A 15,874-nucleotide genomic window follows, 5' to 3' on the forward strand; every position below is an offset into this window, starting at 1 on the left:
GAAACACCCCCAAACAAACCAAAACATCCCCCAAAAAACTGATAACCCCCCCCCGCCCTACAACCTAACCCTAACAGCAGACCCCATTGAATCACCATAACAAAACACCCCGAACAACCCAAAACATCCCCCCATATTCTTCCCCCCCAACCTAAACCTTACAACAGACCCCACTGAATCACCCACCAAACAACCCCAAAAAAATACACCCGAACCCAGAGAAACCCCCCCCCCCCCCAGCAGCTAGTATACGTAGAATCTACCAAACTCTCCCATAAACCAGACAGGCTACAAAAGAGAGGGAAGAGACCCTGACACGTCCACAACACCATACCCACCCCTATCCCAGCCAGGACCCCCTACCCAGAAGAGCCTTTGACGCCACACAGACTACAAACAGGTTGGCAGAGCACATACATAACTTAAGGACTTGCAAAACATGATAGTGGACAAGAGGAATTGGGACATTTATTGATCAAGAGAGGCTGAAAACACTAGCAGCAAATGATACAAGATACCAGATACATTTGGTAACATTACAAACAATGGAAGTGGACCGACCAGTCCAAACAAAGAACAGGTAGAGCCCAACCAAAGTGACCGGTCCTAGGACCGAGCACATGGGAAGCTCCACCCAGAAAGGGAGGAACATCAACCTACCCCTTAAAAACCCTAACCGATGAGAATTAGATCTCTTTCCCTGAAGAAGCTACAGAGATAGCGAAACTGGAAAATCGTTGCCCAGTCGGGAAGAGTTCGGCAAGCGGTCTCCGCGAGCTGGAAAGAACCAAAGATTTGGTGAGCACCGTGGTGTTAACCTTACGACACTAGAGATAATTGATGCTTAGATTTGACTGTGTTAGCATTGCAGCATAATCTACTAAACCAGAAATGAGTTGTAACATGCAGAGGGGAGAGGGGGAAGGGAGATTGCTTAACAACAGTAATGGGGGGAATTGCAACCAGCACAGGAAGCCACCGAGACCGAGGGATTCCTTTGCAGTTGCGGTGAGAGTTATTTATAAAATGGCACTGGCTCTACACCATCTAGGAGTTCTAAAAGGACGGAATACACCCCCAGGGGTCTCACTAGGCAAGCAAAGATATTAACACACTTTGTGAAACCAGCAAATCCCACCCAGGAAACATTAAAGAAATTGGCTTCTAATGCTGAAACCTGGGCTAAACAAACCAGAGAAATTTTAATTGAACATTATCAAAACAGTCTGGAATATTTGGATGATGAATACCGTGGATGTCACCAAGGCCCTAATCTGGAATAAGAGAAATTTGGGAGATAAATTTAAAATCAGAATGGAGGACCTTAGATATCGAGTTTTGAACCTGACCGCAGAGACTGGGCCGGAACAGCGCAGCAGCTTGCGGGATTTCCAGACCCCCAGGCCAGCGGCGGTAATATCTAATGTAGCGGTACATATCCCGCAAGACTTGTTTACCATTTCACAGGAAAACCAGATCGAGCGGCCCCGCACGGCTTGGGCCACATCACGCCCCATCCCGAGCGCACCCCGCTCCGTTCCCCGTGGCCCCGCTCCCCGCGGCCGCGCCACACACGCCTCCGCTGCCGCCAGCCCCGACATAACCCCCCCCACCACCCCGGTGCGTCTACCTACTAGCCCCCAGATTGTGGTGTTGCGACCCCAGCAACAGGACCAGGCCCAGGTCCAGCCGCGCTCCCCGGTCCGCGAGCCCCCGGCCCACTTCCGGTCCGCGACCGGGACGTGGTTGGCAGACTGGACACGGCCCGCACTCTCTGATTCCCCCAGCACGTCCTCCCTTATCTACCGGAGCCTCTGCTCACGCCAGGGCACCCACGGCCCTCTCTCCCAGAGACCACGGGCCGAGCGCAGACCCTCCCGGGACGAGACCGAACCGACCACAGCGACCGCCGGAAGGGACGTCACGACCGCGGTGCCACAGGTAAACATGTCCGGTACTGCAACACCTTCCCTTTCCATTCCAACACACGGGGTCCCAGCACAGAGGGTCAGATCAGCACGTAGGGCCTGCATGCAGCACCAGAGGACTTTAGACACAGATAGTAACTCACAGGATGAATTTCAGCAGCACATAAGGAAGGGACCAGGGAAGCGACTGGCTGAAGTTACCCGACACCCAAACACAAGTTACAAAAATGTTACCTGGAAACTACAACCCAGTAAACCTATTTTAATAATTGGAGATTCCAACATTTCCAAGATCCCCAAATTCTCCAACAATAACATAAAAATGGACAGCTACCCAGGAGCTAAATTCATTCATGGAACTTCCATTCTGGAAAAATTGAGCCAATGTCCAGAAACTCAAAAAGTCATTCTCTCATATGGCATTAATAATAAGGAACAAAGACCACAGACTGCCATCAAACAACTCCAAGCACTAATCAGGATGGCCAGTCGAAAATTCCCTAATGCCAGCATATGGATCCCTATGATCAACTTCAGCCTGTCGCTCCCAGCATCAGAGCAGGACACACTCAGACAAGTTAATGACTACATACACACCAAGAAACACATTCCCACCATTCCCACCAGCCAGTTTAAAGTTCTCCCAGACCACGTCCACTGGACAGAACCCACAGCCCGAGCCATGATCAGAGAGTGGATGAAGCATTTAAACTGTTAGAGACATCATGCCAAGAGAGGCAGGGCCCACAACTAGGGAAAACAATTGTCAACCTTTCTCGGACATTTTCCCTTACCGAAACCCAAGAGAGGGTACTGAACAGAGGCCTCACCTTCGTCCCTACTCCCAAAACCCACAAGGAACAAGTGCAGGGTGACCTACACAGATTCTATCGATCCATTAAGTTAATACACTACTTCAGTGACGCAGAACCTGCCGAAACCATACCCTTCAGGCCACTCACAGGATGGTCCCCAGACGACGAGGATGTCCCGAGGGAGATAACATAATTTATAACAGAGACAGCATCAGCCATTGAGGATATGCCTACAACGAAGATAAGTCTAACATCACCAGAAAAGAGAGGCAGGCCTTGACAGAGCTGAAGGAGAACAACGAGATAGTGATCAAACCGGCAGACAAGGGGAGCAGTATAGTCATCATGGACAGACAACAGTACCTCTTCGAGGCACATAGACAACTGAACAAGATAGAACACTACACTAAGTTAGATGAGCCCATATATAAAGAAACACAAAAGGAAATAGGGGACATTTTGGAGGAGCTTAAGAGATCAGGATACATCCTAGCCAAACAAGTAGAATACTTGACAGGAGCACAACCCAGGGCGAGGAAATTCTACATGCTCCCAAAGATACACAAAAACCCAGACACGTGGACAGTGCCTGGAGAAATACCACCAGGTAGGCCCATAGTATCAGATTGCAGTAGCGAATCCTATGGGGTAGCAGAATACATTGACCACTTCCTTAACCCGCTGGGACAACAACATCCCAGCTACATCAGAGACACCTACCACTTCACCCGAATAGTTTACTCCCTCAACATACCACCCAACGCAATACTCTTCACCATGGATGTGGAAAGCCTGTACACAAACATAGAGACAGACAGGGGGATACAGGCAGTTAAAAACATCCTACAGAGAAATCCTGACCCAGAGAGACCAGACGAGGCCCTAATTAAACTACTGGATCTGGGTTTGACTAAGAATGACTTTGAATTTAACGGGGAGTTCTATTTACAAGTCAAAGGTACAGCAATGGGGAAGAAGTTTGCCCCAGCTTATGCCAACATATACATGGCAGAATGGGAGGAGACAGTTTTCCACAAATGTCCGAAGCGTCCAATGTGCTACTACAGATTCCTAGATGACATTTGGGGAGTGTGGACACACTCAGAGGGGGAACTACAGGAGTTTATTGACATACTCAATGCCCATCACCCATCCATCATGGTAAAGGCCGTGACCAGCCAGCAGAGGGTGGACTTCCTCGACACCACTGTCTTTAAACTACCATCAGATACCCAAGACCACAAACTAGCTACCAAAGTCTTCTTCAAACCCACAGACACACACACCCTCCTACACACCACGAGCCACCACCCAAAACACACCTTCAGGGGTATCGTTAAGTCACAACTGACCCGCTTCCACCGTATATGTACTAGGGAGGAGGATTTCAACCAGGCCACAAGCACCCTCTTCACCGCCCTCAGACAGAGGGGTTACTGCAAACGTAAATTAAGACACATTAAGTCAGATTTTCTAAAAAGCAAACAAGCGCCCAGACCTAGGCCGGGGACGACATTGAACTTGCCACTAATAACAAGGTATGGCAACATGGCTGTCCAGGCTCACAAAATAGTCAAGGGCCGGTTTGAACAATTCCAAAGGGGATTTGCCACACTAAAGGGGTACAAGGTAATGTCAGCATACAAGAGGGCTAAAAATCTGAAGGACATCCTGGTCAGTACAAGTCTACACACAGCCCCAGACTGTGGGCAGAGACGGTGTGGTGCCTGCACCCACTTAGTAATAGCCAAAAATATAGAGAACAGTGTAACAGGGAAGAGAGGCCAGATAGCGCAGAGGATAACCTGTGAGCAAAAGAATGTGGTGTATGCAATCAGATGTAAAGAGTGCAACTTACTGTACATAGGCGAAACAGGCAACAGCATCAGAGTGAGACTGACAGGACACCTCAGCAACATCACAAGGGGGGACCAATCCATACCCATTAGCAGACACTTCCAGCAACATGGGATCCAGTCCCTGGAGATCATGGGCCTGGAAACAAACATAAATTGGACAATAGGGAGACGGAAGAGAGCAGAGAGACTATGGATTGAAGCGCTACAGACGAAAGAGCCTAATGGCCTAAACCTTGCATAAACTCAAACCTAGGGTGGATCCTGACTGACTCCCACAAATCTATGGAAGGGCAAGTGTAAGGCAAGTAGATTTGGACAAGGGTGATGAAACCGTGGGCCAAATACCAAGTGACAGTACATGGTGAAAAGGAATCCCCAGGAGGAGATCGATAAGCACCAGAGGGCATGTTTCCCACTGTCCGATAAATCACAACCTAACCCTAACCCTAACCCTAACCCTAACCCTAACCCTAACCCTGACACTGACCCTGACCCTGACCCTGACCCTGACCCTGACCCTATCCCTGACCCTGACCCTGACCCTGACCCTGACCCTGACCCAATCCCTGACTCTGACCCTGACCCTGACCCTGACCCTATCCCTGACCCTGACCCTGACCCTGACCCTGACCCTGACCCTATCCCTGACCCTGACCCTGACCCTGACCCTGACCCTGACCCTGACCCTGACCCTAACCCTAACCCTAACCCTAACCCTAACCCTAACCCTAACCCTAACCCTAACCCAAACCCAAACCCAAACCCAAACCCAATCCATGGGGGGGATATAATAGAATAATAGTCAATAATAGACCACTTCAGAGGCGCAGAGCTGCCGAAATTATACCCCTTTGGGCCACGAACATGATGGACAAACTCAAACCTAGAGTGGATCCTGACTGACTCCCACAAATCTATAGAAGGGCAAGTGTAAGGCAAAGAGATTAGGACAAGGGTGATGAGACCGTGGGCCAGATACCAAGTGACAGTACACAGTGAAAAGGAATCTCCAGGGCGAGATCACTAAGCACCAGAGGGCATGTTGTCCCACTGTCCGATAAATCACAACCTAACCAGTACAGTGACACGGGCCTCATCACTCGGGCAAATCTAATTAAGGCAAAGAGATTTGGACAAGGGTGATGAGACCGTGGGCCAGATACCAAGTGACAGTACATAGTGAAAAGGAATCTCCAGGGCGAGATCACTAAGCACCAGAGGGCATGTTGTCCCACTGTCCGATAAATCACAACCTAACAGTACAGTGACACGGGCCTCATCACTCGGGCAAATCTAATCTGCAGGAGAGGCATGCCACAAAATAAGATTAAATGGAGGCAGGAGGGTGAAACCCAATCCATGGGGGGGATATAATAGAATAATAGTCAATAATAGACCACTTCAGAGGCGCAGAGCTGCCGAAATTATACCCCTTTGGGCCACGAACAGGATGGACAAACTCAAACCTAGGGTGGATCCTGACTGACTCCCACAAATCTATAGAAGGGCAAGTGAAAGGCAAAGAGATTTGGACAAGGGTGATGAGACCGTGGGCCAGATACCAAGTGACAGTACAAAGTGAAAAGGAATCTCCAGGGCGAGATCACTAAGCACCAGAGTGCATGTTGTCCCACTGTCCGATACATCACAACCTAACCAGTACAGTGACACGGGACTCATCACTCGGGCAAATCTAATTAAGGCAAAGAGATTTGGACAAGGGTGATGAGACCGTGGGCCAGATACCAAGTGACAGTACAAAGTGAAAAGGAATCTCCAGGCAATAACTCATCCCAAAACAAACTTTAGGAGAGGACAACAGGGAGAACCATACATGGTGACACGATGCCAAGAGAGGTAGGCCCTACAATTAGGGAAAACAATCATCAACCGTTCTCAGACATTCTCCCTGACCAAAACCCAAGAGAGGGTACTGAACAGAGGCCTCATCTTCGGCCTTACTCCCAAATCCCACAAGGAACAAGTGCAGGGGGACCTACACATATTTTATCGATCCATTTAGTCAATAATAGACCACTTCAGAGGCGCAGAGCTGCCGAAATTATACCCCTTTGGGCCACGAACAGGATGGACAAACTCAAACCTAGGGTGGATCCTGACTGACTCCCACAAATCTATAGAAGGGCAAGTGTAAGGCAAAGAGATTTGGACAAGGGTGATGAGACCGTGGGCCAGATACCAAGTGACAGTACATAGTGAAAAGGAATCTCCAGGGCGAGATCACTAAGCACCAGAGGGCATGTTGTCCCACTGTCCGATAAATCACAACCTAACCAGTACAGTGACATGGGCCTCATCACTCGGGCAAATCTAATCTGCAGGAGAGTCATGCCACAAAATAAGATTAAATGGAGGCAGGAGGGTGAAACCCAATCCATGGGGGGGATATAATAGAATAATAGTACCAGCCTAGATAGGGAGGTTGAAAATAATCAGATTTAGGCAATAACTCATCCCAAAACAAACTTTAGGAGAGGACAACAGGGAGAACCATACATGGTGACACGATGCCAAGAGAGGTAGGCCCTACAATTAGGGAAAACAATCATCAACCGTTCTCAGACATTCTCCCTGACCAAAACCCAAGAGAGGGTACTGAACAGAGGCCTCATCTTCGGCCTTACTCCCAAATCCCACAAGGAACAAGTGCAGGGGGACCTACACATATTTTATCGATCCATTTAGTCAATAATAGACCACTTCAGAGGCGCAGAGCTGCCGAAATTATACCCCTTTGGGCCACGAACAGGATGGACAAACTCAAACCTAGGGTGGATCCTGACTGACTCCCACAAATCTATAGAAGGGCAAGTGTAAGGCAAAGAGATTTGGACAAGGGTGATGAGACCGTGGGCCAGATACCAAGTGACAGTACATAGTGAAAAGGAATCTCCAGGGCGAGATCACTAAGCACCAGAGGGCATGTTGTCCCACTGTCCGATAAATCACAACCTAACCAGTACAGTGACATGGGCCTCATCACTCGGGCAAATCTAATCTGCAGGAGAGTCATGCCACAAAATAAGATTAAATGGAGGCAGGAGGGTGAAACCCAATCCATGGGGGGGATATAATAGAATAATAGTACCAGCCTAGATAGGGAGGTTGAAAATAATCAGATTTAGGCAATAACTCATCCCAAAACAAACTTTAGGAGAGGACAACAGGGAGAACCATACATGGTGACACGATGCCAAGAGAGGTAGGCCCTACAATTAGGGAAAACAATCATCAACCGTTCTCAGACATTCTCCCTGACCAAAACCCAAGAGAGGGTACTGAACAGAGGCCTCATCTTCGGCCTTACTCCCAAATCCCACAAGGAACAAGTGCAGGGGACCTACACATATTTTATCGATCCATTTAGTCAATAATAGACCACTTCAGAGGCGCAGAGCTGCCGAAATTATACCCCTTTGGGCCACGAACAGGATGGACAAACTCAAACCTAGGGTGGATCCTGACTGACTCCCACAAATCTATAGAAGGGCAAGTGTAAGGCAAAGAGATTTGGACAAGGGTGATGAGACCGTGGGCCAGATACCAAGTGACAGTACATAGTGAAAAGGAATCTCCAGGGCGAGATCACTAAGCACCAGAGGGCATGTTGTCCCACTGTCCGATAAATCACAACCTAACCAGTACAGTGACATGGGCCTCATCACTCGGGCAAATCTAATCTGCAGGAGAGTCATGCCACAAAATAAGATTAAATGGAGGCAGGAGGGTGAAACCCAATCCATGGGGGGGATATAATAGAATAATAGTACCAGCCTAGATAGGGAGGTTGAAAATAATCAGATTTAGGCAATAACTCATCCCAAAACAAACTTTAGGAGAGGACAACAGGGAGAACCATACATGGTGACACGATGCCAAGAGAGGTAGGCCCTACAATTAGGGAAAACAATCATCAACCGTTCTCAGACATTCTCCCTGACCAAAACCCAAGAGAGGGTACTGAACAGAGGCCTCATCTTCGGCCTTACTCCCAAATCCCACAAGGAACAAGTGCAGGGGGACCTACACATATTTTATCGATCCATTTAGTCAATAATAGACCACTTCAGAGGCGCAGAGCTGCCGAAATTATACCCCTTTGGGCCACGAACAGGATGGACAAACTCAAACCTAGGGTGGATCCTGACTGACTCCCACAAATCTATAGAAGGGCAAGTGTAAGGCAAAGAGATTTGGACAAGGGTGATGAGACCGTGGGCCAGATACCAAGTGACAGTACATAGTGAAAAGGAATCTCCAGGGCGAGATCACTAAGCACCAGAGGGCATGTTGTCCCACTGTCCGATAAATCACAACCTAACCAGTACAGTGACATGGGCCTCATCACTCGGGCAAATCTAATCTGCAGGAGAGTCATGCCACAAAATAAGATTAAATGGAGGCAGGAGGGTGAAACCCAATCCATGGGGGGGATATAATAGAATAATAGTACCAGCCTAGATAGGGAGGTTGAAAATAATCAGATTTAGGCAATAACTCATCCCAAAACAAACTTTAGGAGAGGACAACAGGGAGAACCATACATGGTGACACGATGCCAAGAGAGGTAGGCCCTACAATTAGGGAAAACAATCATCAACCGTTCTCAGACATTCTCCCTGACCAAAACCCAAGAGAGGGTACTGAACAGAGGCCTCATCTTCGGCCTTACTCCCAAATCCCACAAGGAACAAGTGCAGGGGGACCTACACATATTTTATCGATCCATTTAGTCAATAATAGACCACTTCAGAGGCGCAGAGCTGCCGAAATTATACCCCTTTGGGCCACGAACAGGATGGACAAACTCAAACCTAGGGTGGATCCTGACTGACTCCCACAAATCTATAGAAGGGCAAGTGTAAGGCAAAGAGATTTGGACAAGGGTGATGAGACCGTGGGCCAGATACCAAGTGACAGTACATAGTGAAAAGGAATCTCCAGGGCGAGATCACTAAGCACCAGAGGGCATGTTGTCCCACTGTCCGATAAATCACAACCTAACCAGTACAGTGACATGGGCCTCATCACTCGGGCAAATCTAATCTGCAGGAGAGTCATGCCACAAAATAAGATTAAATGGAGGCAGGAGGGTGAAACCCAATCCATGGGGGGGATATAATAGAATAATAGTACCAGCCTAGATAGGGAGGTTGAAAATAATCAGATTTAGGCAATAACTCATCCCAAAACAAACTTTAGGAGAGGACAACAGGGAGAACCATACATGGCGACACCATGCCAAGAAAGGTAGGCCCTACAATTAGGGAAAACAATCATCAACCGTTCTCAGACATTCTCCCTGACCAAAACCCAAGAGAGGGCACTGAACAGAGGCCTCATCTTCGGCCTTACTCCCAAATCCCACAAGGAACAAGTGCAGGGGGACCTACACATATTTTATCGATCCATTTAGTCAATAATAGACCACTTCAGAGGCGCAGAGCTGCCAAAATTATACCCCTTTGGGCCACGAACAGGATGGACAAACTCAAACCTAGGGTGGATCCTGACTGACTCCCACAAATCTATAGAAGGGCAAGTGTAAGGCAAAGAGATTTGGACAAGGGTGATGAGACCGTGGGCCAGATACCAAGTGACAGTACATAGTGAAAAGGAATCTCCAGGGCGAGATCACTAAGCACCAGAGGGCATGTTGTCCCACTGTCCGATAAATCACAACCTAACCAGTACAGTGACACGGGCCTCATCACTCAGGCAAATCTAATTAAGGCAAAGAGATTTGGACAAGGGTGATGAGACCGTGGGCCAGATACCAAGTGACAGTATACAATGAAAAGGAATCTCCAGGGCGAGATCACTAAGCACCAGAGGGCATGTTGTCCCACTGTCCGATAAATCACAACCTAACCAGTACAGTGACACGGGCCTCATCACTCGGGCAAATCTAATCTGCAGGAGAGGCATGCCACAAAATAAGATTAAATGGAGGCAGGAGGGTGAAACCCAATCCATGGGGGGGGGATATAATAGAATACTAGTCAATAATAGACATCTTCAGAGGCGCAGAGCTGCCGAAATTATACCCCTTTGGGCCACGAACAGGATGGACAAACTCAAACCTAGGGTGGATCCTGACTGACTCCCACAAATCTATAGAAGGGCAAGTGTAAGGCAAAGAGATTTGGACAAGGGTGATGAGACCGTGGGCCAGATACCAAGTGACAGTACATAGTGAAAAGTAATCTCCAGGGCGAGATCACTAAGCACCAGAGGGCATGTTGTCCCACTGTCCGATAAATCACAACCTAACCAGTACAGTGACACGGGCCTCATCACTCGGGCAAATCTAATCTGCAGGAGAGGCATGCCACAAAATAAGTTTAAATGGAGGCAGGAGGGTGAAACCCAATCCATGGGGGGGATATAATAGAATAATAGTCAATAATAGACCACTTCAGAGGCGCAGAGCTGCCGAAATTATACCCCTTTGGGCCACGAACAGGATGGACAAACTCAAACCTAGGGTGGATCCTGACTGACTCCCACAAATCTATAGAAGGGCAAGTGTAAGGCAAAGAGATTTGGACAAGGGTGATGAGACCGTGGGCCAGATACCAAGTGACAGTACATAGTGAAAAGGAATCTCCAGGGCGAGATCACTAAGCACCAGAGGGCATGTTGTCCCACTGTCCGATAAATCACAACCTAACCCTAACCCTAACCCTAACCCTAACCCTAACCCTAACCCTAACCCTAACCCTAACGATAACCCTAACCCTAACCCTAACCCTACTACAGATTCCTAGATGACATTTGGGGAGTGTGGACACACTCAGAGGGGGAACTACAGGAGTTTATTGACATACTCAATGCCCATCACCCATCCATCAAGGTAAAGGCCGTGACCAGCCAGCAGAGGGTGGACTTTCTCGACACCACTGTCTTTAAACTACCATCAGATACCCAAGACCACAAACTAGCTACCAAAGTCTTCTTCAAACCCACAGACACACACACCCTCCTACATACCACGAGCCTCCATCCAAAACACACCTTCAGGGGTATCGTTAAGTCACAACTGACCCGCTTCCACCGTATATGTACTAGGGAGGAGGATTTCAACCAGGCCACAAGCACCCTCTTCACCGCCCTCAGACAGAGGGGTTACTGCAAACGTAAATTAAGACACATTAAGTCAGATTTTCTAAAAAGCAAACAAGCGCCCAGACCTAGGCCGGGGACGACATTGATCTTGCCACTAATAACAAGGTATGGCAACATGGCTGTCCAGGCTCATAAAATAGTCAAGGGCCGGTTTGAACAATTCCAAAGGGGATTTGCCACACTAAAGGGGTACAAGGTAATGTCAGCATACAAGAGGGCTAAAAATCTGAAGGACATCCTGGTCAGTACAAGTCTACACACAGCCCCAGACTGGGCAGAGACGGTGTGGGGCTTGCACCCACTTAATAATAGCCAAAAATATAGAGAACAGTGTAACAGGGAAGAGAGGCCAGATAGCGCAGAGGATAACCTGTGAGCAAAAGAATGTGGTGTATGCAATTAGATGTAAAGAGTGCAACTTACTGGACATAGGCGAAACAGGCAACAGCATCAGAGTGAGGCTGACAGGACACCTCAGCAACATCACAAGGGGGGACCAATCCATACCCATTAGCAGACACTTCCAGCAACATGGGATCCAGTCCCTGGAGATCATGGGCCTGGAAACAAACATAAATTGGACAATAGGGAGACGGAAGAGAGCAGAGAGACTATGGATTGAAGCGCTACAGACGAAAGAGCCTAATGGCCTAAACCTTGCATAAACTCAAACCTAGGGTGGATCCTGATTGACTCCCACAAATCTATGGAAGGGCAAGTGTAAGGCAAGTAGATTTGGACAAGGGTGATGAAACCGTGGGCCAAATACCAAGTGACAGTACATGGTGAAAAGGAATCCCCAGGAAGAGATCGATAAGCACCAGAGGGCATGTTTCCCACTGTCCGATAAATCACAACCTAACCCTAACCCTAACCCTAACCCTAACGCCTAACCCTAACCCTAACCCTAACCCTAACCCCTAACCCTAACCCTAACCCTAACCCCTAACCCTAAACCCTAACCCTAACCCCTAACCCTAACCCTAACCCTAACCCTAACCCTAACCCTAACCCTAACCCTAACCCCTAACCCTAACCCCTAACCCTAACCCCTAACCCTAACCCTAACCCTAACCCTAACCCTAGCCCTAGCCCTAGCCCTAACCCTAGCCCTAGCCCTAGCCCTAGCCCTAGCCCTAACCCTAACCCTAACCCTAACCCTAACCCTAACCCTAACCCTAACCCTCACCCTAACCCTACAACCTAAACCTAACAGCAGACACCACTGAATCACCCCAAACCCTAATAAAACACCCCGAACAACCCAAAAAAATCCCCCAATTCCTCCCCCCACAACTTAAACCTTACAACAGACCCCACTGAATCCCCACCAAAACCCCCCCAAAAATACACCCAAACCCAGAGACCCCCCTAGCAGCCAGTATACGAAGAATCTACACCCCAAACAACCCAAAATAGCCCCCAAACAACTAATCCCCCCTACCATACAACCTAAACCTAACAGCAGACCCCACCGAATCAACCCAAACAACCCTAAAAACACCCCGAACAACCTAAAACATCCCCCCCAAACAACTGATAAACCCCCCCACCCTACAACCTAACTCTAACAGCAGACCCCATTGAATCACCCTAACAAAACGCCCCGAACAACCCAAAACATCCCCCAATTCCTCCCCCCCACAACTTAAACCTTACAACAGACCCCACTGAATCCCCACCAAACAACCCCAAAAAAATACACCCAAACCCAGAGGCCCCCCGCCAGCAGCCAGTATACGAAGGACCTACACCCCAAACAACCCAAAACAGCCCCCAAAACAACCAAAACCCCCCCAACCCTACAACCTAAACCTAACAGCAGACACCACTGAATCACCCCAAACCCTAATAAAACACCCCGAATAACCCAAAACATCCCACCCATACGACTGATAACACCCCCCCCCTACCCAAACCTAACAGCAGACCCCACCGAATCACCCCAAACAACCCTAACAACACCCCCAAACAAACCAAAACATCCCCACAAACAACTGATAACCCCCCCGCCGCCCTACAACCTAACCCTAACAGCAGACCCCATTGAAGCACCATAACAAAACACCCCGAACAACCCAAAACATCCCCCCAAATTCTTTCCCCCCCAACCTAAACCTTACAACAGACCCCACTGAATCCCCACCAAACAACCCCAAAAAAAACACACCCGAACCCAGAGAAACCCCCCCCCCTCCCAGCAGCTTGTATACGAAGAACGTACCAAACTCCCCCATAAACCAGACAGGCTACAAAAGAGAGGGAAGAGACCCTGACACGTCCACAACACCATACCCACCCCGATCCCAGCCAAGACCCCCTACCCAGAAGAGCCTTTGACGCCACACCGACTACAAACAGGTTGGCAGAGCACATACATAACTTAAGGACTTGCAAAACATGATAGTGGACAAGAGGAATTTGGACATTTATTGATCAAGAGAGGCTGAAAACACTAGCAGCAAATGATACAAGATACCAGATACATTTGGTAACATTACAAACAATGGAAGTGGACCGACCAGTCCAAACAAAGAACAGGTAGAGCCCAACCAAAGTGACCGGTCCTAGGACCGAGCACATGGGAAGCTCCACCCAGAAAGGGAGGAACATCAACCTACCCCTTAAAAACCCTAACCGATGAGAATTAGATCTCTTTCCCTGAAGAAGCTACAGAGATAGCGAAACTGGAAAATCGTTGCCCAGTCGAGAAGAGTTCGGCAAGCGGTCTCCGCGAGCTGGAAAGAACCAAAGGTTTGGTGAGCACCTTGGTGGTAACCTTACCACACTAGAGATAATTGATGCTTAGATTTCACTGTGTTAGCATTGCAGCATAAGCTATTAAACCAGAAATGAGCTGTAACATGCAGAGGGGAGAGGGGGAAGGGCGATTGCTTAACAACAGTAATGGGGGGAATTGCAACCAGCACAGGAATCCACCGAGACCGAGGGATTCCTTTGCAGTTGCGGTGAGAGTTATTTATAAAATGGCCCAGGCTCTACACCATCTAGGAGTTCTAAAAGGACGGAATACACCCCCAGGGGTCTCACTAGGCAAGCAACGATATTAACACACTTTGTGAAACCAGCAATTCCCACCCAGGAAACATTAAAGAAATTGGCGTCTAATGCTGAAACCTGGGCTAAATAAACAAGACATATTTTAATTGAACATTACCAAAACAGTCTGGAATATTTGGATGATGAATACCGCCAGGGCCAGCCCACTGATCGTGTGCAGGAGGCTGTCACCAAGGCCCTAATCTGGAATAAGAGAAATTTGGGAGATAAATTTAAAATCAGAATGGAGGACCTTAGACATCGAGTTTTGAACCTGACCTCAGAGACTGGGCCGGAACAGCGCAGCAGCTTGCGGGATTTCCAGACCCCCAGGCCAGCGGCGGTAATATCTAATGTAGCGGTACATATCCCGCAAGACTTGTTTACCATTTCACAGGAAAACCAGATCGAGCGGCCCCGCACGGCTTGGGCCACATCACGCCCCATCCAGAGCGCACCCCGCTCCGTTCCCCGTGGCCCCGCTCCCCGCGGCCGCGCCACCCACGCCTGCGCTACCGCCAGCCCCGACATAACCCCCCCCACCACCCCGGTGCGTCTACCTACTAGCCCCCAGATTGTGGTGTTGCGACCCCAGCAACAGGACCAGGCCCAGGTCCAGCCGCGCTCCCCGGTACGCGAGACCCAGGCCCACTTCCGTCCGCGACCGGGACGTGGTTGGCAGACTGGACACGACCCGCACTCTCTGATTCCCCCAGCACGTCCTCCCTTATCTACCGGAGCCTCTGCTCACGCCAGGGCACCCACGACCCTCTCTCCCAGAGACCACGGGCCGAGCGCAGACCCTCCCGGGACGAGACCGAACCGACCACAGCGACCGCCGGAAGGGACGTCACGACCGCGGTGCCACAGGTAAACATGTCCGGTACTGCAACACCTTCCCTTTCCATTCCAACACACGGGGTCCCAGCACAGAGGGTCAGACCAGCACGTAGGGCCTGCACGCAGCACCAGAGGACTTTAGACACAGATAGTAACTCACAGGATGAATTTCAGCAACACACAAGGAAGGGTCCAGGGAAGAGGCTGGCTGAAGTTACCCGAC

General features: G+C 49.2%; 1 protein-coding gene and 2 long non-coding RNA genes across 4 annotated transcripts; 1 reads left to right on the plus strand and 2 right to left on the minus strand.

Annotated features, from left to right (window-relative positions):
* Nucleotides 1-462: 462 nt before the first annotated feature.
* On the minus strand, nt 463-2,926 carry LOC116970457. Of its 2 annotated transcripts, none has more exons than XR_004411151.1 (2): nt 2,759-2,926; nt 463-777 (listed from the first exon to the last, which is right to left on the minus strand). It is a non-coding gene; the product is annotated as an uncharacterized LOC116970457 (long non-coding RNA). The 2 variants fall into 2 exon arrangements; XR_004411150.1 differs by lacking the exon at nt 2,759-2,926 and adding an exon at nt 1,635-1,741.
* Nucleotides 2,927-3,088: 162 nt separating this feature from the next.
* Nucleotides 3,089-11,837, plus strand: LOC116970453. Its single transcript, XM_033017094.1, has 3 exons — nt 3,089-3,810; nt 11,386-11,681; nt 11,800-11,837. Exons 1-3 carry the CDS (start codon nt 3,089-3,091, stop codon nt 11,835-11,837), a joined length of 1,056 nt encoding a protein of 351 aa, XP_032872985.1.
* Nucleotides 11,838-11,894: 57 nt separating this feature from the next.
* Nucleotides 11,895-15,161, minus strand: LOC116970454. Its single transcript, XR_004411147.1, has 3 exons — nt 14,930-15,161; nt 14,373-14,489; nt 11,895-12,311 (listed from the first exon to the last, which is right to left on the minus strand). It is a non-coding gene; the product is annotated as an uncharacterized LOC116970454 (long non-coding RNA).
* Between the last annotated feature and the right edge of the window lie 713 nt (nt 15,162-15,874).

The sequence above is a fragment of the Amblyraja radiata genome, unplaced genomic scaffold, assembly GCF_010909765.2.
Source record: "Amblyraja radiata isolate CabotCenter1 unplaced genomic scaffold, sAmbRad1.1.pri scaffold_901_ctg1, whole genome shotgun sequence".
Taxonomy (NCBI): Eukaryota; Metazoa; Chordata; class Chondrichthyes; order Rajiformes; family Rajidae; genus Amblyraja; species Amblyraja radiata.